At 46.2% G+C, this 24,804-nt stretch overlaps 1 protein-coding gene across 3 annotated transcripts in view; it reads right to left on the bottom strand.

Moving 5' to 3' along the window:
* Nucleotides 1–707: 707 nt before the first annotated feature.
* The window catches only part of NPR3 (natriuretic peptide receptor 3), a 60,746-nt gene continuing 36,649 nt past the window's right edge, over nt 708–24,804 (bottom strand). For 2 of the 3 annotated variants that reach the window (XM_070411767.1, XM_070411768.1), the window contains exons 4-8: nt 16,640–16,775; nt 11,356–11,450; nt 9,017–9,152; nt 7,028–7,115; nt 708–6,006 (exon numbers count right to left, since the gene is read on the bottom strand). In XM_070411767.1, the coding sequence (XP_070267868.1) occupies nt 5,895–6,006; nt 7,028–7,115; nt 9,017–9,152; nt 11,356–11,450; nt 16,640–16,775 (567 nt within the window). In that variant the 3' untranslated portion in view covers nt 708–5,894. The remainder of the gene's footprint in view (nt 6,007–7,027; nt 7,116–9,016; nt 9,153–11,355; nt 11,451–16,639; nt 16,776–24,804) is intronic. The other variant, XM_070411766.1, reaches the window with a different exon arrangement.

Raw genomic sequence — 24,804 nt, 5'->3', positions numbered from 1 at the left:
AGGGACATCCTAGGTCGATGAGGCCCATGGTGTAACAGTGTGGTGTTCTCAAGCTGTAGACCAAGCATGTCAAACTTGCGGCCCGCACAACGAATATTTTTGTGGCCCAGCCAATATAACGGCGTGAGCAGTTATTTACAATTATGAAAGGAAATAAATCTCCTGTCAGAACCAGAATTACTGACATTCACTGTGGGTCAGTTTGAAAGTAATCCCTGCAAACAAGATTTCCCCCGAAGCAGGAAAGATAGTAGCAGAGAAGAGATGCCAAGTATCAGGAAGAAAACATGAATTTTATCATTGCTCTTATGCTTTTTTTTATACTATTCTAAATCAACCTATGTTTCTATGGAAATTGAAGCTTTTGGTTTTTTGCGGCACATAAATTTAAACCTTGCTTATTTGGCCCGTGTTAGCCTTTGAGTTTGACATGCTTACTGTAGACACTCAAGATCATATTACTCAGCTTTCTTCCCTCACCGGCCAATTCAAGGTAGACCCCTCATTTGAATGATAATCTTTTCTTGTTTCTGTGAGTTTCCCTTCGCTGGGCAGAAAATTCTTGAGTTAGTTCATAGGCACCAGGCAAACAATAAAACCCGCCCCATCCACGGATTGATCTTTTACTTAAGCTCTTCCAGGGACCGTGTCTCCTGGAGGGTATGGGCCTGGGCAGTGGGGGTGGCTGGATCACAAACAGGAAAGGCTTGCTGTGGGATGTATTTTTAATGAGAACACATTGTTATACTGTGAGCATGTGGCATTCTTGCTGAATAAAAACATTTACGAGAACACATACACATTTATATCCAAACACCAAATGAAGTAGATACTTTAAAGGACCAGTTTGCACCGGAAATAAAATATATTATACAAAACAGGGGTTATATCCACAGTCATTAATTCTCATCTTCTACACAACAATAAATTAAATCACATTATATGCAGATAGTTCTACTTACATTAGAATAATCAGCCGTGTGTAGCGGGTGCCGCTTTTACTCTTCCTTTTCTACTGGGCTCTGGAAGGTCATATTGTTCGGTGGTCCTGTGTTCACATTAACAATGACTAACCCGGCCCAGAAGACAAGGGCTGCAGAGGGACCCTCCACAGTGTCTGGACCTCCTCTTGGTGTCACTACCCACCAGGCACAGGGCACAAAGCTCAGGTTCCCAGGCCCCAGCACAACGGTCTGCAAACGCCCAGCCTCTCCCGGCTGCCTCGGGCACCTCGTGGCTCTCTTGTAAGACACGCCACACGGAACATGTTCAGCTTTGGCAGTGAATAATGCCTAGGACTGCCTGCTTCAAAGCCCCACATGTCCTTTCTCTGCCCGGTTATCATGTGCCGTGGCCGCGTTTTCTCTTCCCCAGTGAGAATCAATTTGGCGGGCTAGGCTGCGGCTCACCCTGCGTGAATGGGCCCTTTATTCCTTGCTGCGTAGAACTGTAGGTCTTTAACTCCTGAATCAGAGCAATGCAGCATTTTTTGCTAAATCTTAATTCTGCTTGTTCCAATTTCTCCCCCAGGAATCACCCCACACCCGAGCCATCAGAGAGCGAGGACAGCCTGTGGATTTTTACTTCTGAGCCTCGCTCCCATGGCAACCCTGCCCCGGTGTTTGAAGCAGCTGAAGACAAGAACGTTAACAGCATCAGCTGGTGTAGAATTGCGTTGCCTCTGGTAGGAATTAACGTTAGTGGTTAATGAGAAATTTGAACCAGCTCCAATCCAGCACCTTTTGAAAGTTGTTTTAATCCTAGAGTCTAGCTGTGGGGTACGCCTGCAAGAGATGTTTGGGAGACTGGCATGCTGAAAACCAGGCCAGGCTTGTTGGCGTCTATGCACATCCCAGGCTTGAAGTGGCCCCAGGGCGTGTGTGGTCAAGTTAACATAAGGGTTCTGGTTGCGAGCCAGCGAAGGGAATCATTCTGCCCGCTCACAGCCAGCACCGGGCGGGTGGCCGTCTTCCCCTGAGGAAGTGCGGGGGTCCCTCTACAAGCTCCTGCCTGCGCGGGCAAGAGCTGGCGCACCTTCGCAGCCAGGACAGAGGTGAGTGGGGTGCGGGAGGAAGGAGGGGAAGACGAGGCAATTTGCAATTGTACTTTCTGTTCCTTTCAGAGAATGGAGCTCCTGATTCTTTCTGGGTGTGGCCCACGCTTCTGGCTGAGCCTGGCCGTTGAAGAGGACTAAATTATTGGCTACTCCGCACTTTCCAAGAAACACCACCTCCTTTTCTCTGCTGCCACCCTGCCCCTCAGACACGGGCCCTGGTCTTAGAGAATTTCACTTTCCCACTGAAGAAGGTCAGTCCATGATCAGCTCCCTCAGGAAGCACTGGGCCACAGCACATAACCAAACAAGCCCCCAAACGCAGATCAAGGGCCTGCACTCCGTGGGCATTTGGCTTTCTGCCTGCATCGAGTCAGCAGCTAAGTTCTTTGTGTCCCAAGAAACATCGAAACGCGTGCCTTTCCTTTTAGAAACACTCCCTTAAGACACGGCCTAGTGTTCTATGTGGTTTCCTACAGAGACTTCCACCAATAGCCACTGCGTACTCCCAAGAAGGGGGCGCCATGGGACCTCCCTTCTGAATTCCTGTCACTGTGTGAGACCTGCACAATGGCCTTCGTCTCACTGCCAACAGCCTGTCTCACCCTCCGAAACCCAGCGCCAGACAGAAGGAAAGTGGGAAATGGGGGCCAAAGAGGGCGCACAGGGGCCTTGAAGAAGTTTGTGACGCTAGAAGCCTGTGAATAAGGGAGCAGTGTCTGGCCATCAAGTCTTAGAATTTCAGGAATTTATTTCCATACACGTCTCCCCTCCCTCCGTGAAATGTTGCTTCTGAAACGTAGAGGACTGTTTTAAAGCCAGCGGAGCCGTGTCTGTGGTTCAGGAAAGGACACGCTAATGGTGCTTCCAAGAAATATAATGTTTACAGGGGATTCCTCGCAAAACCTGCGGTCAGGGTGGGGGGAGGACGCACCCTCTATACAGAGAGTGTTTTCTGGATGGAAGTGATCCTCTGGAGAAAGCTTTTATTTCTGAGTCCAGGAAAACAATCTGAGAAGGTGACAATGATGAACATAAAAGCTACACTTACTTCCAACGCCATGAGTATATGTGAAAAGTATATACCTTGACGGGCATTGATGTCGGCTGGCTTGGCCAGCTGACACTGACCTCTTTTTAAACCCGAACTCCCTGGACCTCAGGGAAAAACTGTATAGAATGGTTTAAGAACTAAAGCCCTATTTATTTGACTGTGTGATATGTGGCTCCTGGCGGAGGATAAATGACTAGTTGTCAAAGATGTTGCTTAGCAGTTAGGAACTTACTCCGAAACTACAATCTCCACAGGTCTGAACCCAGGGTAACCTTGGGCCAAACACCTACACTTTTTGCAAAGATTTCCAACTGAATGGAGTCTTCCAAAACATAAGAGAGTTTTGGTAAGTCATATGATGAGTTCAAGGCAGAAAGTATAGACAGCAGACATAAGCAATCAATCTTAAGAGCCCTACGATTGCTTTAAGATTGGAAGAGAATGGCATCCACATCTGAGAAACCTCATGATTTGTTCTGCCATTTTTAAAAGACTAAAATTCTCATTTTTACAATTTTATCTGGGGACATAATAATATTAACTTCAGAACTATTCCTCTACCTAAAGTAGAAATAAAAGATATTTGCTTTAAAAATGTGAGTTAATGGAACCCTGTGTCGATTATAGGAAGGCTAGAAATGTTTATAGCCAACGACTGCAACCAGGTAGAATGTTTTCCCCCTGAAATAAGCACATAGGCACAAAATGGAAATGTCTCTTTACAAACACATGATAAAAGAAAATGAGTATCTCTAAAAGACATGACGAACATCACTGAAAAATAAAAACTAGAGAGAAGTAAGTTCTCAATTCATAAAAACCAAATGAAATCAAGCCTTCGCTTTGAGGAGTCCTGAGCTGCTCATCGCTTTGCTTCTCTGGTTTTTACTTCCCAGGCTCTCTTCCTAGGACAGGATTTCTGGAGCTCGCCTTTCTTGCTTTCTTTTTTCATCCTTTTTAAATTTAGTACTTTTTCCTTTGCATCCAACATGGAGGACTACAACATCGCTGTTCCAGTTGATCATCCTTAATTCTTTGATCATGTTCTCCAGCTGCCTGCATAACATTTTTAAGCCATAAAGGGAACATGTGCCTCACCCAGAAATAATCCATTCCCTGTGACTGGCTGGAGTAGGAGTGACAGGGGCCAGCTCCTCCAGGAAGCAAGGTGGGACCAACGTCCAAGACACACGGCTTCCTCTCATCAGCCTCTGCCCTCACCTGTACAAGCTATGACCTCCACCACTTCCCAGGAATTGCTCAGACTCCACTACTGACCTCCCTACACATGGTCTTTTACAGACAGTAAGATGATGTTTAAAACTATTTTCCAGATGCTCAAATGTCATCAAGGACCGAGTGACCTAATTACATGCTAGCTAGTCCAGCAATGTCTCATTCTGCTCTCACCGTCCATTTTCTCCACAAATCATACAATGACAGCCTGAATGTTAAACCTGTGTGCAGAGTACTGGGTGCAATGTAGAGATTCAGTAAAGACTTATTCAACTTTGTCCAAATTCCTTATATCCACACACACAACCATTGTTATACAGGATACTAGTGGATGACTACAAAACTCTGTGGCATTAACTGAAAGGGAATATAGTCGCTATTTAGATTCCCTCTTTTAACCCAAATCATCACTGTAAGTTTTGGTAAAATGCCATGTATTTATCATTTTTGTGTTTACTGTCAAGTTCTAACTCTCTTATAAAGTTCTTCTTGAGGAAAAAGGGCTGCCTCCCCTTATAACATCCTACTTAATTCTAGTACATTTCACCCTTGATCCTGAAACTCATCATTTGGCCAGAATTGGAAGAGATCTATCCCTAAAACAACGTGCATTTAAAACAGGTAAATGAATGTGCTCCTGCCGGGTCTGCAATCGGAAGACATTTCTAGGTCTCTGGAATTAAAGCAGCAGTTTGCATTTGGGTCTGGCCCTGGGGAAGAGGACAATGGGAGGGGTGGGGGAGGGGGCATTGGGGGAGAGAAGCATCTTTCATCACTGTTATACCCATGTTTTTCAAATATAAGTGAAATTTAATCTTAAAAATGAAAAAATAGACACATTTTCTAATAGCAAAATATAAGATCAAAATACTTAAAAATAAAATGTTAGTGGGAAGTAGGGCTTTGTTTTTTACATTTTAAAAAATGAAACCTTTTAGATTTGCTTTTCTTGTATAAATCCTCTTGTCTCGGTGATAGTTACAACTGTCCAGAGCAGCTTTTATGAGACACTGAAGGAGACAGGAGGAAATCCTTTGTCAAGAGAGGAAGTCAGGGCCTGAATGCATACATTGGACAGAGCCGTCCTCAACTCAACCCGGCCGGCCAGCACTAGAGAGAGGCGCAAGCCTATTTCCCACATTGAGATATTTCATTTCATTTTCCTCTTCTTGGGTGTTAAATTCTTTCTAAAATATTCTACTTGTAAAAATGATTTTATTCTAGCTATAAAACATTTCATTTGAGAAAACCCCATTTTATAGCCTTGTGTGAAATGCCCCCAAAAGCCAGCAAGATAGGGAGACATCAGATTCTCAAACCATAAATCCAACACAGAGTGACATTATATTCTGATATTTTCCTGTCGTGAGATGAAAGGCCGAGAGGCATCTGATGACTAATAATAGTTCCTGAGCTTCTAAAGAAATTTTACAACGAAATGACTAAATGCTTAAAAGAATGAGTTCTTCAAGAGCATGCCTCTGTTCCAGTCGTGTCTTTCATCCCATCAATCTCCCCAAAGAATCTCGGGCCGAAAGCAAAGGCTGCCTTTTAAGCCACCGACAAATGGGATCTGATGGAGTCTTCCCGGAGCTCCCGATGTTTCCCGAGGTTTCTTTCTTCTCGCCGGTTTCGTCTCTCAATGGTTATTCTGTATTTCTTCCTGGGTAAAGGGAAAGTGAATGTAGTAATAAAACCTCCGTTGGCTACGAAATACTATGGTTTCTCTTACAAAGAATGCCCTTGGGGGACATCTGGGTTGGGGTTGATAAATGAGAAGTGACAGAATATGAAACCCTGGTCAGAGATTAAAGTAGAGTGCCCCCAGGCGCCCTGACCTTATTCAAGGAGGAAAATTGGCCCACTTTCTGAAATGCCATAGAACAAGCCTTTCCCTTCTTCCCTGGGCGCCTGGTGGATTCAGTCGTGTCTACTGGGCCAGAGAAGCGCTCCCCAACTCCCAGGACAGGCCCCAGATAAAGATCAGATTACGTGCACTGAGCCAAAGGAACAGGAATACAATTGTTCCCACCAAGAGCCACAGACACCCAGAGCTACATTTCCATGCAGAAATGAAGAAATTGTGGTCTAATGGCTTAAGAATAAGCCACAAACTCAACCACCAAAGATTACAAAGGGATCGGCCGCCCTTGTGGTGTGAAACTGTCGGTATCTTGGACACAGAGAAATATGACAATTTTACAAGCCTTGGGGCTTAACCACAGTGGTAACCAAGTGTGTGGGGTCTCCAGATCCTCAGCACCGACCAGCCTGAGAGCATGGGCCGCTCGGAGCTGCTGCCTCCTCTTGAGATGAACCCAGGCACCTCCTTCTGACCCGGAGGAAGCCTGAGAGCGGGGCCATCTATTTCCGCTTTGTCCAGATTCCCTCTCCACGTACACACTGAGTGGGTGGTAGGGATTCGGGTCAGAATATCTGTCATCAAAGGATAGCAACAGCTCTGTGGCCCACAGGGCAGTGCAGCAGGAACCCCTGCCCTCTCCCTAGCACGCTATCCCACTGACCACCACACCGGGGCGCCCACCAACAGATGGCTTTGTTCTTCCAACCACCATGCTTTTGGGGTAAGAGCAAGATATGGGCAGGTCACAGAAAGATCATGCAAAGGCAAGTGACAAAGGCAATAATAGAGTGAATTTTTAAACCCGATTACAAGGTCCTACCTGAAAAAGTAGAAAGCCATTAGCAAACCAGCTCCTAGTAAGGCCCCCACCACAATTCCTGTGACCGCTGATTCTTCTAGGCCACCTGCTTGAGAAAAAAATAGATCATCAGAGTTCATTTTGAGAAACAGACAAGTCTCCTCCTAACCTTTCTGTTTTTGAATGATAAGAGCACACATTTATTTTCCCCATCACATACAGAATATTGGCCAATATCCATCACATACTAGATCATAAAGAAAATCTCAGGACATTTCAATGAATAGGTGTCATTCAAACCCTGAATTCATACGTCCTAACCTTTCATTGATTGAAAAGCTTCGTTCTCTGGACAGTGTTTCTCAGTTTCCCACTTGAGAACATTTTCCTTTATTTTTTGAGAAAGATTTCTAGGGGATCCTGCACTTTTCCTAAGAAGCACCTAAGAGCGCGCTAGATGAGCACACAGCCTGCTACAGGACAGCGGGAAGAACGCCGGCTCAGGAGGACTCGAGGGAAAGTGGAACAGGTGTTCAGCTCCATCCACACTTGTGTGAGTTTACAGTCAGAGAGGACAACTGGACAGGCCGTGAAATCGACCGCATGCCTTACTTTCACAGATGGGTGGGGACATGCCAAAGCGCTGGAAGCTTTGGTGAAAAATTCATTGGGTTAGCGTTCTCTTTTTAGATGTTCTCTCACCAAAGCCAGAGTTTCATGTTGAAATGTCCTACATAGCACTGTGAAAACGTGAGTAACAGCAGAAACGATCAAGTTCAGTGGTGTCCTAGTTATTATATAAAAATGATAAATAGCTAGCTTGTCTATAAAGAGTTCAGGGTACAGCCTTCAACCCATCATCTTGTTTCATTCCCAAAACAGTCCTAAGAGTTGGGCAGATTCCCTTCATTTTTTTTTAAATCTTTAACTTCTTTATTGGCTAAGGTATTACAAATGTGTCCTCATCCCCCCATTAACCCACAACCTCCCCCCCCACCCCTCCCCCCGACCCCCGACCCCCACACTCATCCTCTCATCCCCCTGTTGTCCGTGTCCATTGGTTTGGCTTATATGCATGCACACAAGTCCTTTGGTTGATCTATTCCCCTTACCCCCACCCTCCCCCACTTTCCCTCTGGGGATTGAAAACTGAGGCTTAAAAAAACACAGGAATGCCCCTGGGGCCACGAAACCAGTAAGTGATAAGGATGGGACTTCAAATCCAAGCCTGATAACTCCAGAGACTGTGTTCCTACTCATTTCTGCCTCACTCCTTCCCGGAATCACTGCCTACGCATAAATACCCACAGACCCAAACACAATGTGCATACATATATTAGCATACGTGACCAAGTGGCCTCAAAGAACGCTATTAACTGTGTTCTCCCTCACTAGCTTATAAAAAAAAAGGGTCTTCTACCTAAAGCAATGATTTCCAATGATGTTCCTATTTGTAAGCTCCTTATAAGAATGTCCACTTGCTTCTGTATTTATGACAGGCCATACATAAATAACAGACTTAACACCCATTCCCCAATTTGTAATCTGTGGGTGTTTAAGGGACATCATCTGTTTGGTTTTGAGGGATGGGCAGAGACTGCAAACTTTGAAAATTAGAATGAGACTTGCTACGAGGGATGAGTAAGTGAGTGATGTCTATTATTTGGTGTTTTGATTTTCTCTAAAACGGTAATTCTAATACTCAATGTCATTTCCTCATTCATCTCTCATAGCAAGCCTCATTCTGATTTTCAGAGTTTGCTCACAGTAAGGTTATAGTAAGAGATGAACAAGTAGGGAGAAGGCTTTTGCCAGTTTGGAAACGGACGGATGAGAAGACCTAGAAGCTCCTGGTGAAGGTGGGACGCCAGTTCGTGAGTTGTTTCTGTGGGTTTGACCACAACAGAAGAGAAATCTGAACCTTCAGACCTGAGCCCCCAGATCACACATCTAACCCCGCGTCACGCTGATGCCCCGATGGCGGAGCAGCGGTTCCGCCCCTGGACTTACACGACTTGCAGGGGGAGCTGCTGGTGTGCTCCACAATCCTGGTCTCGTCGATCCTCAGCTTCAAGGGCCCCCAGGGATACTTGACGTTGGGCCGCATTTCAAAGCGACCTTCTTTTCCGAAGTAATCACCAATCACCTGTTTCAAGGCCAAAAGCAAGTGGACCAGCTGAGAGGTCAGAGTCACCTGTCTCCCAAGGAGGCGCAGGGCGGGCTCCCGGTGGTGCACCCTGACCCCAGCCCTGTGTTTGAGGACTTTGTAAGTCGGGGTTTACAGCTGCTGAGTCGCCCTGGAGGTGAGCATCACTGAGGGAGGGCTGTGGCCCCTCAAGGCAAGGTGGTTGGTTACACAGGGAACCATGATCTCGGGTTCACGGCTTTTCCCTTGCTTATCTGAGGCTGCTGTCCACCCATCCCCGCCGAGCAGCCCCCGGGGCCAGCCCTTCCGAAGGCCCACGTTCCTCTGGGCTGGGAGACCAGGTCTGCTCGGCCAGGAAGTGTAAGACAGGAGCATGGCCTCACACCACTCAGTCGGCCCCGCACATAATGGAAGCGTTAAAGAAAGTAGCTCTTAGGGACTCCTGGCCTCACACGCCCCTGAGGTGGGATTACATTCTCCTGGCTGAGGAGTTTACCCTGCTTATACCCCATTTCTGGGTGGAACTCCTCTTTGATTGGTCCCTCTGGTTCCCGGAAAATCACTATTCATTTATGCTCAGTCCAAGGGTCTCTCTCAGTTTCAGGTTTAAATGCCTTTCATCAGCTTCTCAGCCCTGATCTAGAGGCACCTCCATCTGGGTGCTTGGGCTCCATCACTCTTGTCACCAGCCTACTTCTCCGAGTGGCTGTCACACCTCCGCCCGTCCCTTTTGAGGGAGGTGCAGCCGGCTCTCCAGGCTGTTCCATGGCATGGCAAAAAGCATTCTGCACAATCACTGTGTACTGACACCCTACAAAGCACCTCACACACTGTTACCCTGCACCCCCACAATGACCCTCCCTCACAGAGGGGAGACCAGAATACCCACCAGACCCGGACCAGCCTGAGCAGCAGATTCAACCTGAAACACTGCATCCTATCTAATAAAGAGGGAATATGCTAATTGACCTTCATGCCATCACAAAGATGGCGGCACCCACAACTAATAAGGAGGGAATATGCTAATTGACTGTCCCACCCTCAAAGATAGCTGCGCCCACAGCCAATAAGGAGGGGATATGCTAATGGCTGCCCTGCCCTCAAAGATGGTGGCGCCCACGGCCAATAGGAGGGAATATGCTAATCGACTGTCCCTCCCTCAAAGATGGTGGCACCCACAGCCAATAGAAGGTAATATGCTAATTGACTGTCCCTTCCTCAAAGATGACGGCACCCACAACCACAAGATGGTGGCGCCCAGTCCCCTCAGCCCCACCAGGGCAGCCTTGCCACATGCCTGCCTCTGGAGTCCCCCAGTCTCCTCAGCCCCCAGCCTCCCAGGGCCAGCCCGAGGCGCAGGCAAGCCTCAGTTGGCAGCTGCCCAACTGCCCAGAGCTGTCCAAGGCACAGGTAACCAGGGCCAGCCGAGGTTTGCACTGCCAGCAGTGGCAGCAGCAGAGGTGCGATGGGGCGTCACCTTCCCCTGATCGCCCGGTCGCCTCCAGCCCCTGAGGGCTCCTGGACTGTGAGACGGGGCAGGCCGGGCTGAGGGACACCCCATCCAGTGCATGAATTTTCATGCACTGGGCCTCTAGTATGTGTATAATCTTTATTTATAGACTGATCATTTAAAGTTTATATAGTACTTTCCTAGGTCTCATTTTATTCTGGGCTCATAATCACGAGAGAGCAAGGAAGATCTGATTTCCATGTGACAGCCCAGGAAACTGAGGCAGAGAGCGTCCTCCCAGTGAGGGTCAGAGGCTCATCTTTGCGTCCAGGGTGCTCTTCCCATTCCGAGATGCTGTCCAGAAACACCACCATCTTTGGAAACGTTAACAATTGTCCAGTTTATAGCCCGCCCCTCCCCCCCAAAAAAAACAAAGTCAGATTGTAAGGGAGGAGAGAAATACACCGTCTCACTTCACCTATCTCACCCACATCCCTCTTGCATCGTAGGACTGAGCTGTGATTGGTGGCCACTAAAAGAAACAATTTCCCCACTTGGGGTAACCGGGGGACTGATTCCTGAAGTCTTCCCTGATCCCCTCAACCGACATGAGCCCCCCCTACTTGGAAACCCCAGGTTTGGGGCTCATTCTCATTTGGAGGCTGCCTTGGGGACAGCTATTGGGACATCAGGACAAACCCATTCCTTGGGGTCCTAAACAGCAGGAGAGTAGGCAGAGCCTCGCTCGCTTACCTCTTGGGTGCCCGCCTCTGCGTCGGTCATGGCGATCACCGAGAAGTCCCCGTACCGGTCCCCGTTGGTGTCTATGGACACCTGCCCGGCAATACCTAGAGGATGACACAAGAGGAGCACCAGGTTGGTTACTTAAAGCGCCTCTGAGCCAACGAACACGAGGCATGAACGGATGGGATTGTTCAGGCGCCCTCTGGCCACAGGGAGCCTCATCAGACGCGGAGCGTTTATGTTGGCCTTGGAAAAGACATTGTAATTTCATCTGTGTCTGCATTCCTAAATTCTTAACATTTCTCCATTTAAAAACGAAAAGAAAAGGAAATAAATGACCTTCTCTGAGAAATATGCGTGTGTGTTTTTAAAGAAGAGTGAGGCTAATCCTGAAAGCAGCATGCTTATCCCAGAGTTTTCCATTAAATTAAAACAAAAGCAAACTGCCAGGCAGGAGAAGTGGAGGTGTGGCCGGCTCCTGGACTTGTCACGGGTTCGTGTTATCACTAGACAAACGTCCGAAGAGAAACCCTATTCCAGGCCCAGGACCCGGCCAATGTGCTCCGCTCCGGGCAACGTGGTGCGCAGGACGGGGAGTGCCTGGCCCCCCGGTCATGGGAGCTGAGAGTGAAGGAAGAGTTCATCTCTCTCCCACTATCTTCATTCGCTGTTCTGTGTCTGTTTGGGGGGAGTTTTTTCCAGTTTTATTACGATATAATTGACATTCATCGCTGTTTGAGTTTCAAGTGTCCAGCATAAAGCTTTGCCTTACATATACTGTGAAAGGATCGCCACCATAAGTTCAGCGACTATTCATTATCTCACAGAGAAACAGTAAGTCATTTATTGTTTGCCCAAATGTTTGCGTGGTGATGCTGCCGCGGAGGCAAAGGTGAATGGGACACATTCTCTGCTCAAGAGAGGGGCAGCCCCAAGGAGGGATTTAGCCTGTGGAACCCAGAGGTCTGCATTTGGATCCCAGCTCTCATGCTTACAAGCCCCGTGACCTTGAGCAAGGACTTGGCCCGGTGAGACTCAGTCTCCCGGACTATGAAAGAGTCATAATAGTGCCTCCCAGCCAAGAGGCTGTTGACGAGATGAAACAGGTAAAGCCCTTTCAACACAGGTTGAAGAGAAGTTGGTTGCTTTCCTCTGCTGTCATCGCTACTATCGCCAGGCCTGAACTCTGGGAGAGGACATTGGCAGTGCCCACACCACGCAGAGCAGGAGGCCCAGTGCAAAGGCAGTCTTTCATGGGCACGTGGGTGAAGTCCATGGTTTGGACAAGCAGCCATCAGAGAGGGTGGGGGTGTTTGAGGCAGAAAGGCCAGCCTTGCTGGCATTTACAAAGGCGCTGACGCTGGAAGGAAGCAGAGCGGCCATGAGGATTCTGGGAGGTGGCCCGTGTGCATGGAAGGGAGCAGAGAGAAAAACTGGAACAGAGTGGCCAGCGTATGGAGAGCCCCGAGTGCCCACAGGAAAGACTGAATTCGTTCTGGCCAGCAATGGTGGCTTACAACAGCTAATCAACCAAGCAAATATGTCTCCTTAGTTGATCTTAAATGTCTATATTGTAATTTTCATTAACTAAATAATAGAGTGCAAATATCAGCTACATGCCAAGTCACCAAGGCTATTTATTTTCCTTTATTTCAAACTGTGGCAGAGTTCGGTGTAATTCTTAATTGGTGTTTCCATTGATCTGGTTCTCTCCGGAAGTAAAATGAATGTCTGGGAAAAGGGATCCCAAGGGAAAGTTCCATCCTCAAGTGTGGCTTGGAGAGGACAAGTATTTGGGTTTACTGTCCTTGGGTTGTGGTTTGAAGCCCTGCCGATTTTTCCAGACTTTGGTCTACTTTGCCAGAAACAGAATGGAGTTACCATTCATCTGGATGTTTTGTCTTCTTAATATAGACTGGTTACAAAGGGTACACCTACCTCGAACTTGTTTATCCTTGACAGCCTATACAACTTTTAAGTCATGCCTTTTTTTAACAATATATATATGTTTATCCCCAAGCGTATTGGCTATCCAAAAACCTTTTTTATTCTGTTCAGAGGGCTTTATGATAGTGTGTTCTGTAAGTGTTTTTGCAGAGTGTTCTATAAGACAAGGTGGCCCTGGTAATCCAAGACCTCACTATACTTGAAGCTATTACAATTCTGCCAAGAAATGAGGTGAGAACCCTCAAGGCAGCCGATTAGCAAGTGAGACTTCACCTGAGAGTATTGTACATAAGGTGTGATGGTCAGGCTGCGGCAGAATTTTCCTGTATAATTACTGAGACATCCCACCCTCATTTCTATGAGCCTGTAGTGAAGTTCACGGTTTGAGCCACAGTCCTATTTACCTTGTCACTCTGACCTCTCACACAGAGAGCAATTTAGCTTCTTCCAGGGCCATGGTTGAGAGTTGGTCATAGGTCTCTCGGTAGTTAAATCTAAATTTGTCAAATAACATCCAGAGTATTTTTCCCTTAAGAACTTAATGGTCCCTTATGGTGACCATTAAAATGAAAATTGATTTTAAATTTAGAAAGGTTAAAGTTTTTCTTAGAGGTCTTTTGGGGGCTACCCTCAGCTGGATCACTGTTTAGTAAAGAGAATGGAAACTTACCTTGGCTTTAATTGTCTTTACATTTAGACAAATGAGATTCTACATTTTAATTGAACTCATACAGTTGATTGTTTTAGAACTCATTTCCTATTGCCTGTGTAGACCTGGCCCTAGAATGGAAGACCAAGACGGCCTATGGGAAAATTTAGTTCATGCCCTCTAAACAAAACTGAATCCAGCCATTGTGGGCACCTGCCCTTCCCTTAACAACCTCCCTCAGAAGACCAAGAACAAATGACCACACCACGTAGTGAGGAATAGCTAAGAACGGGATGTGGCCTACCAAGATTGTGTCCACACACACACCAGTTTCTCAGTGTATTGGGCACAACTTCTGGAAAATTTGACTCTGTCCTAATATGCCCCCTGAATTATCCTACTTGATTCCAGCTCCCAGCTAAAGCAGTCTAAGGTTGAGCAAGACAATCCTGGAGGCCTATTTGTTCACATTCTACAATCTGTCAAAAGTTAATCAGATGTCACTTTAGTTTTGAGTAAGATGTGGCATCCACATAAACCACCAAGGAGCAATGAAATCCACCACTTGTCACCATAGCTAAGGCCAAGACAATTCTAGATGGAACATGACCCCTTTGTACTGCCCTACCCCTTCTAATAACTGAGAACAGAACAAGACAGTGGAGTGGATAGGAGTCCCAATTGGAAAAAAAAAATGTGTGCTTCAAATCTAGACTTGGAAGTACTAGTTCCCATCATTGAAAATGTCATTAGTTAGATTGCAAATAAATATAGGCCTAGCCCCAATGCATTCAGGGATTCAAAGGAAGAGGTAGCATAATGCAAAACTGAAAGGACTCTTGTCAGTCATCAACTAGTCCAACCCCCAAGTGTTAGGTGATGGAGAAGTCCAGGGACTGAGGGTGGAGTTCATAACCAGGACGCATGTTTCCTGGTCCAGCGATCTGTACTCTATGTTAGTGGCTCTCACATGATGCCCATTAGCATACTATAGTTTATTTTCCACACAGCCTCCATAGGACCCCTTTTAAAGACTCAAGATAGATCATCTTCCTCAAACCATCTGGTGGCTTTCTATCTCACTCAGGGTGGAACCCAAAGTCCTTGGTGCAGCTCCCAGGTCTGTGGGATCTAGCCCCCACTACCTCTCTGACTTGGACTCCTATCACACTGCCTCTCACATGCTGTTTCAGCCTCCTGGCCTGTCTGGGGGCACTCAGGACTGTCCCACCGATACATTCACGGTCTCTGCGTTTGCTGCTCTCTCTGGAATGTTCTCTCATGAACATAATTTCTTTCCTTTTCTTCAGGTCTCTACTCAACTGCCACTTACCAGAGAGACCTTCCCTGATTACTCTATTTAAATTAATAGTCCCACACGACACTTTCTATCTCTCTATCCTGCTTTATTTTATAGCCCCTGAAATGGTGTATCTATTTGTTTATCATTAGTTAACCCCACTACCATGGAAGCTCATATGATTGCAGGGAATGTCTTTTGCTAAATCCTCAGTATCTTGAACAGTGCCTGGCACATGGTAGGCGCTCAAGAATATTTGATGAATGAATGAGTGAGTGAATATGAAGTTGATAACTGCAGGGCTCATGTTGAGTCTCATGTTAATTTTCTTTGAGTGCTGGTGAGGCCAGAGGAAGCCAGCCCTCTATATACTGTTGGCAAGAATATAAGCTAGTAGACCTTTCCAGAAGACATTTGCCAATATCTAATGATATCCCACAACTAGAAATATTCCCTGTTGGATGTACTCACAGAAATTCATCAAGACACATAAGATGCATAATAGCAGAAACTATAAACAGCTGAAGTGTGCATCAACAGGAGATTGGTTAAAGAAGTCCTTGTACAGCCATATGGTGGAAAACTATGGAACTATCGTTGAAAAATGTGCTGAATCTATGAGTATTCATATGGAACGTTTTTGGCATGAAAGTAAAATAGCTATGATAAGGAATGGTATTCATGGTATGACGCTTTTTGTATAAATTTTTTAGATACGATATAATTAAAATGCATATGTGCTAGCAGAAGACAAAATATTTTTAAACCGAATCATAGGGAATTGTTAATAGTGATCACATTGGAGGGAGGGGACCAGGGCGAGGAGGAAAACTTTCACTTTTCATTTTGTGCATTCCTGGACTGTTTAAATTTTCCAGCCAAGAATAGTCTCATTCTTGTACAATTTTTAAATGTCAACAGAGGTTGCTTGAGTGATGAGATGATGGGCCATTTTTTGGTTGTTGTTAAGAAAGCCACAGCTAATATTCATCATTTTATAAATAAAAGTGAGGGCTCACTAGACCTGCTCATCATCTCGAACCACTCAGGTTTGGACAGAGAAACGTATATCTGGGATCTTTCATTTTAAAACTGACTACAGTTTGTTTGTTGTGAATGAAGCTTGTGATGAATTTAATTTTAAGAAACATGGAGTTTGCCCAACAATCAGAAGGAGATAAGCCACTTCCCGTTTCAGTGGGACTCTTTCAAAGCCCTTGCACGTGCTTTATCTCTTTGAATTTTCACAGCAAGCCCGTGGGCAGCTTGATTTTGACTTATTATCCTTACTGCGGAGCTGAGGAAAGCAAGGTCCAGTTGTATGAGCAAAATAGAACCAGCAAAGAAGCAGCTCCAGGAGCTGCAAAGTGCCGTCAACGTAAAGACTGAATCCTCACCTTCAAAGGTCCTGTTCCAAGTCTGCTGGATAATTTTCCCTCCGTCCTTCTTGCTATAACCAGCTCTGAGCACTTCGTGCAAAGCCAGGACGTAGAGCAGAATGGCATCATGGAACCCTTCAACAAACATGTTCACCTGGAAAGGAAACCCCAGCTGGGTGAGACCAAGCACCAAATGATCAAGTTGAGGAATAATAGAAGCGAATAAAAATGATCAGCACGTTAGATCCAGGCCTGCAAGCATGGGGAGGCGGGCAGGGCCGTAGCTAACGAGAATGGTGGCATGGTTTTCCTAGCACTGGTTTAGTGAGGAAAATTTTTCCCCAGTTTGGGAATTTGAAAAGCAGACAAGATATTACAGAATTTAAATTAAAAAAAAAAAAAAAAAGCCTGCACCTGTTGGCTAGGTTACGTATTCCGGGTGCATCAGCCTTTGCCCATAGTTCCCTTTGCACAGGCGCCCTCCTTCCCCACGTTGCTCTCTGCCTCCAGCCAACTTGAGTCCCATCTCCCCCTTGAGGTTTTCTCCACCTTCAAAAGCCCCTCTGATCTCTCCGCGCTCTGAATTTGGAACTTAACTAAAAGAAGAGTAGGGATCCATTCGCTCATATTCAAATGCTATTGAATGCCTACCGGAATGCTCAGCATGCAAAGAGGACTGGGCTGCGTCATTCCTGCCTGCCGCCATTGATGCTCTCTATTCTATCAGCAAGAACATCTTCGTTTCTCGTGCTAATGTGTGTCCTGAGTAGTTTCAGTGCATCTCAGTGCTCCCCAGCTCCACTCCCTGCAGAGCTCCAAGGACAGGAATGGAAAAAGGCCCGGCTCAAGTAAGGAAACTTACAGCTTCCTGTGGACTTGGGAAGTTCACTCAAATCCCTTTGAGCCTTATTTCCTCCTATAAGCACCATTTGTAAGTTCTAATACCACATTTAAACCCATTGCAACATTCAATAAACATGAAATGAGCAAATACGATCCTGAAACACTGAGTAGCTGACAAATGCTGTACAAAAGTATGAAGAAAAATCGAGCCTTCTTTCAGGAGAAAGCATCAGGAATGTAATGCCATGCAGCAGAATGAGCTGGGCATCCCATGGACCGACGATCAGGGTGAGGCTTTTGAGGCTGTTTCCTGTCCCACCCCCAGTCCAAATACAGAAACATTCACAGAAGACACAGTTCAACATCCAGTTCTACTTGGCTTCTTCCCACCCAAAGGGCCGGTAAAGTCCTGTTTGTGTCCCAGAAGCAAATATTTCAGATTTGACCAAGTCTACTGCTGAGAGGCAGGTCAGAATAACTGTAGGGAGCCCAGCTTCACTTCCTAGCTGTGTTTCCGCACCACGCTGGGTCTCAGTTTTCCCCATCTGGAAAATGAGGAAGATAGTAATACCTATCTTAGGGGGGGTGCCGTTGTGTTTAGACAAATCAATAGATGTAAAAGAGTCAGTATTCACTGTTAGTTCTTGTCGTTATTGTCTAATGGCGAATTATAAAGCAAGGGGTCCTGGTTAGCTTCTCATTTCTAGTAGTGGTATTAATCAACTTACTGGTATAACATATCTTACTGACCCATTTATACTTAACGGAAACTTTGTTCATGCTTTGACACCCCAACTCGTTCTCTTACTTCCTAAATGTCTATATTGTAATTTTCATTAACTAAATAATAGAGTGCAAATATCAGCTACATGCCAAGTCACCAAGGCTATTTATTTTCCTTTATTTCAAACTGTGGCAGAGTTCGGTGTAATTCTTAATTGGTGTTTCCATTGATCTGGTTCTCTCCGGAAGTAAAATGAATGTCTGGGAAAAGGGATCAGTATTCACTGTTAGTTCTTGTCGTTATTGTCTAATAACGAATTATAAAGCAAGGGGTCCTGGTTAGCTTCTCATTTCTAGAAGTAAAATGAATGTCTGGGGAAAGGGATCAGTATTCACTGTTAGTTCACATGGCATTCACAATGTCCAGTCCTTCATTCCGTCCAAGTGTGATGGGTGCAGCCCAAGCTGGTCAATTGCACTGACCCTCTGGGGTGGGTGGAGGACGGGAAAGAGTGCTGGCTCACAGTAGAGCTCTGAATCAGCTGCTGGACCCAAAATCTAATCCTAGCCCTGACACGTTGTTTAATCTCTCTGATCTTCAATTTCCTCATTGGTTTAATGGGGGGTTAGCACCTAGTCATCTCCTAGAGCTCTTCTGGGGATGAAATGAATGAGGGCATGTAGAACATCTAAAACAATTCCTGGGACCATGAAAGCAAATAGTAGACAATGGCTCTTGCTCTTAGCCGTCACGCTTAAGTCTCAGAGTCATTATTTTCTTAGGCAAAGCAGAATGTGTAGAAATAACATCTACCAGTCAAAGATAATTTTCTGCTGATTCGGCTACGCTAATTAAATTTTCCAAAGGAATATGAAATTTTCACTTAGACCATGAAGTCATTGTGGCTTAAGAAAGTATGCATGCTGATGAGTTAATGAGTTTTAATAAGTGAACTTTGGCTGTGTAACTTCATTCTCGGGCCACTAAACATATTTTTTCAAAAGCTCTTTCTCCTCTTTGATAATTATATACACACCATCCTGCTACAGAGGGAGTCACAGAGTCATGGGAAGTGGAAGATGCAAGGTGCTCAGAAAAGCTCTGGCCTAGCCCTCTCCTTACTTGGAAGACCAAAAGGGCATCGCTCCCCCTCAATCGTCCTGCACTCTGTACCCGAGGGTTGTTCCCTTCGTACTCCTTGTTCCTGGGGAGCCTAGGACAACCCTGCTTCAACTGTGAAGTACCTCCGCCTCTCTTCCTCCTCCTCTTGACGCCTTCCCAAAGTCCTAAACCAAGGCCATCATAACACCTACCTACTGCTGGCCACCTTAAGCGTTGGACATGTTCCCAGCACCACCCTCATCTGACTCTCCCCATTCTTCCTTTCTTTTTTTGAAAATAGATTTTTATTGATTTCAGAGAGGAAGGGGGAGAGAGAGAGAGATAGAAACTTCATTGATGAGAGAAAATCATTGAACGGCTGCCTTCTGCATGCCCCACACTGGGGATTAAGCCTGTAACCCAGGCATGTGCCCTGACTGAGAATCAAACTGTGACCTCCTGGTTCAAAGGTCGATGCTCAAACACTGAGCCACAGTGGCATATCCTTCTTCTTGATATGCCCTCTGTGCTGCCCCCTCTACAACCCGGGATGGAAAGCACGATCATCTGGCTGAGAAACATGAACCTGGATTGCTTTTTCCTACCAGGTTTAACGGTAGAAGAAAATAGATTGGTTCTAAACACATGTCCAGGTCTGAAAACCCATTCTATCCTGATTTGCAAATAGATTGAAAATCGTACTTCCTTTCTCTCAAAGTAGCTGAGTGTCTCCCTCTCCTGCCAAAATTAGCAGGAGAGCTGCTGACCCCCACCGAGGTTCGCTGGCACCCCAACCTGCTGCGGAGGAGGTTTCATAACACCTACCTCATAGGCCCTCGAGCCAGAAGCAAAACCCTAGAGACCTTCTTTTCTCCAGGAGAACATTCTCACATCCACACATGTTTTCAAGTGGGAGGAAAGCCCATTAGCACATTATAGACACTGCAAATTAGAAGTGCAAATTTTTGAAAAAATAAGGGGAAAAAAAGTCCAGAGTATTAAGTTGCCTTTGGAACACTTTCCACTGGACCTCCAGGCTAAAAGGAAGTAGGTCATCTGGTCTGCCCCCTACCCAGCCTGTCAGAACAACACCTGGACCTCAAAGTCCTGACGGACAGACTGCACAACCTCTCCAGTATTTAGCATCCTTTTAGCCAGAAATCTCCTCCTTACTGTCATCAGCCATAAGTCTTCATTAAATTCCTAAATGCAGCCATCCCTGCTAGATGCTGAACAAACAGAGAGAACAATACAATTCAAGAGCCCTGGGGATTTACAGTCTTGACCAAACAGTGTCACAGTTCCATAAGGACACAAACAGCGTCACAGCTCCATACGGACACGTAGAGGGAGTCTGAGCAAGGCGGTTGTGAAGGGGACCACCATGAGGGACAAGCCCCAGGGCGATTACTATCGTGCTGTGTACCATTCCAACAAGATGGAAATCACGCACCATCCTCCACTCATCCTGGGAACTCGGCCAGAACAGGGCAGCATGCTGGCATTAACTCTCCCATCGTTTCATCTCAGTTCTCTTGATTTTCCCTCCGGAGCTGGCCAGCGGCAGGTATGCCAAATGGAAGAATGCCATTTTTGCCTTTGGCCTGTCTCTCTGATTGCACTTGTCAGCCGTGTCTATTTATTAGTGTGTGTTTTTCGTCTCTCATGGGGAAAGCCAAATAGAAATTTTGCTATTTTTTAACTGAGCATAAAGAGTGACCATTCATGACATGGCTCCCATCTGTGGCAGGAGTGGCACTTTCTCATTTCTCTTTGGGGAGGCACATTCGTAGAGGAATTCCTCAGTGTTTGTGTTTCAAACAAGTAAGCAAAGATGTTGCCTGTCTCAGCTGTTTTGTGCAGTGATAGTGAATAACATAGCAGTAGTCCACCTCCCAGGTGGTCTGGGTATCTGAGACAGCCTGTAACGCTCTCACATAGCGTCCCGGGAGAAAGCTCCCAAAGCTCAATGCAAGGCTATGCTGCCCGGAGATCTTGCCTGTAGTATTCAATGAACTCAAGCATATCACAAGGTGGCTCCATCTTCCTTCCCATAAACCAATGGTTCCCAATGCAAATAAGGAAAGTGGAGAGTTGGGGAGCATATCTCAAGAGTCTTTTGTCTTGTCTTTTTTGATATATTTTTATTGATTTCAGAGAGGAAGGAAGAGGGAGAGAGTGACAGAAACATCAACGATGAGAGGGAATATTTGATTGGCTGCCTCCTGCACATCCCCCACTGGGGACTGAGCCCACAACATGTGCCCTGACCAGGAATCAAACCCAGGTTCATAGGTCAATGCTCAACCACTGAGCCACGCCAGCTGGGCTAGAGTCTTTTGAAAAGACATGACCCTTAACCTTCCATTCCACTGAAGAGAAGATGTAGGGGAAGGGAAATTTTGATGGCAGGAAGGTAAGAGGAAAAATGGACTCAAGACCTGCCTTTCCCCATCACAGCAGCAACAATGGCAGCAGCATATTGTCTAATTAGCAGTATGATCCTGAAAATGGACCTGTCTTCCCCTCCTAGGCCACTGAGATGGTGGCCAGCGGAAGACCGTGTCCTGGGGATGTAGCCTGTAGGCAAAAAGTTAAAGGATATTATTTATTTGATGAGCACTGTGCACATGAGCTCCGTACAATAAAAACATGGATACTATCTGTTTTCATTCCATTTTCTTTTGAATCATAAAATTAAAAATCTACAATTTAAAGTAAGAGCAGGAACTCCATAAATCAAGTGGTATCGCAGCCTCCTCAGCACCAGAAAGGTGGTCCTTCCGCTTCCTGACAGACACTTAACATCTGTTCTCCTACACAGGGGCTGCCTGCATGGAGTCTCCCCGGTCACTTAGGCTTGCAGAGCGTGCAGTTGGAAATCTTCATCCTTATCCCGGCTGACCTCTGAGGCAATGCAAAGGGCAGGTGTCTTACTAACTGTCAGGGAGCAGGTCAGGGAGAGCAGGGTCCAGCTCTATGCTTGACCGAAGCACCTCCACACCGCCCGGCAGCCTCCTTTCTCCTGCACTGAAGTTAGGACTCCCTTGGGGTGGGGGGTTGCCCTCGCTTGCCCAAATGACTGTCTCCATCCTGGGCTCAGCTCTGCCGCGGTAGCAATGCCCTAGACCAGTGGTCGGCACACTGCGGCTCGCGAGCCACACGCGGCTCTTTGGCCCCTTGAGTGTGGCTCTTCCACAAAATACCGACTTCTGCACATGGGCCACGAAGTTTCAATCACACTGTACATGCGCCCCCGCACGTGGTATTTTGTGGAAGAGCCACACCCAAGGGGCCAAAGCGCTACATGTGGCTCGCGAGCCACGGTTTGCCGACCATGTCCCTAGACTGACACATGAATTCAGATCTTTTAGCCTGAAGTGTGGCTAGAAGCAGAAAGGTACCACTCTCTATCGTCATCAAAAACAAAATGGATCTGCCCTGCTGGTGTGGCTCAGTGGTTGAGCATCGACCTATGAACCAGGAGGTCATGGTTCGATGTCCAGTCAGGGCACATGCTCGGGTTGCGGGCTTGATCCCCAATGGGGGACGTGCAGGAGGCAGCTTAACAATGATTCTCTCATCACCAATGTTTCCATCTCTCTCTCCCTCTCCCTTCCTCTCTGAAATCAATAAAAATATATTTTAAGGATAAATGAAGTGGATCATTAAACAGTCCTGGGAAGATCATTAATTCAAATATGGCCTTTCATTCATCTCCTATACCACAGCAGCTGGCTGCCCCTTTTATGAATGGAACAGCAGTGCTGAGGATGGGGCCTCATGCTGGTACGTGGCATCCATTCACAAGAGCAAAATGCAGCAAGGAAAGCTGCCTGACCGCCTGTGAGGAGAAACGAGGCAGAGGGTTCCATGCTGCTGGACTCTTGGAACTGGTGAGTGGGGAGCACAAGCCCTCCTTCTTCTTGCCCCTTCTGATCTAGGGTGGTAACAGCTTCCCACTTCTGCAGGCAAGCGGTTCTCTGCCCTCCTTTGGTGGTTTTCCTTAGCTGTGCACACACCTGTGTAATAGTACCTTTCGGTGTGTCTTCTGTTTCCTCCCAGGATCAATGGATACATCTACCTTCTGTGAGCCACTCAAACTTGTTCTTGCTCGAGCCCTCCCTGAACCACCTCACTCCTCCTTCCCTCCATATTACACTTTATGCAAACCTGTACCCCTTCATTCACGGGTCTGCTTTACTTCGATGCACCTGCGTACCCTGGCGCTCCACACGCTCCTCGATGTGCAAGCCGTTCGGTGGGTATGTTAGGTTCCCTAGGACCTCGCCCTGCCTCTACTACAGGGAGACTCAGTGGGGTTGTCACCTGTCACTCCCTGCTACTCTCACTGCCTCTAGCATGTCATCCTGCTCTCTTGTACTTGCCACTGCTCATGTTCTATCAACTGGGGGAAGACATCACGAAGTGTATTACAGCTCCACGTCAAGTGGGGGAAGTGGGTTCTGAGTGAGGGTTTGACGGAGTTCCCTGTGACAAACTAATAGAGTATGTGTCCATTGTAACAGCTCCAAGGCCTTTCTCACGTACTTCTTTGCTCTTGACTGGGCCCCACAAAGTTGAGCTTGCCATAAAAATTGGCCCCAGGGCGCCTGCTAAGGGAAAGACTGCTGGTCGCGCGAGCACAGGGGCGACACCAAGGCGTCCAGTAAAAGCAGCAGCTGGGAGGCGGCAGAAGCTGAGGAGCCTCGGGGCCGGCTGCCCTCTGCACAGAGGGAGTTTGGAGCTTAAATGCCACCAGGTTAGAGGAACTTGGGAAGTGGCTCAGGCTTCCCAGTAAGACTCTATATGGGCTACATCTTAGAAGTAAAGACTTTATCCAAAGACTAACACTAAAAACAAACCAAAACAGAACCACTTTCTTCTTTTAAAAAAAAAAAAAAAAAGCACACTTCCCAAAATTCAAAGTGGTTAGTCAAACTGGCTGCTAGCACAAAATTTCTCTTCAGAGGAACAGATCTAAATGCAATCTCTATAAAATATCATCCACAACCTACATTGCTGGTGGGAATGTAAAACAATGCTACTTTGGCAGTTTCTTATAAAGCACACATCTGTGCTATGGCCCAGCAATTCTACTCCTAGGTATTCATGCAAACAATAAAAACAAAAATATATGTCCACTCTAAGACTTATACCAGAATGCTTATTGCAGCTTTAGTCATAATAGTCCCAAACTAGGGAGGAAGAAGTCCATCAATACAAAATAAATAAGCAAATTATACTTATATTTACACAATAAAATATTACTCAGTAATTCAAAAAGAGAAGAAAATGAATATTAATACATGGAATAACATGCAAAATCACAAAAGCAGGACATAGAGTGAAAGAAGCCAGACACAAGAGTATATACTGCATGATTCCACTCAAGAATGAATTCAATAATGAGTAAAACAAATTTGATAACAGAAATAAGGAGTGGTTACATCAAAAACAATAAAATAGTTATTAAAGACATAAATAAATAGAAAAGATATCCCATGTTCTTTGG

This window comes from Myotis yumanensis, unplaced genomic scaffold, assembly GCF_028538775.1.
Source record: "Myotis yumanensis isolate MYYU_CA2020_CCGP unplaced genomic scaffold, mMyoYum1.0.hap1 SCAF_4, whole genome shotgun sequence".
Taxonomy (NCBI): domain Eukaryota; kingdom Metazoa; phylum Chordata; class Mammalia; order Chiroptera; family Vespertilionidae; genus Myotis; species Myotis yumanensis.
This window is presented reverse-complemented; position numbering and strand designations above follow the sequence as displayed.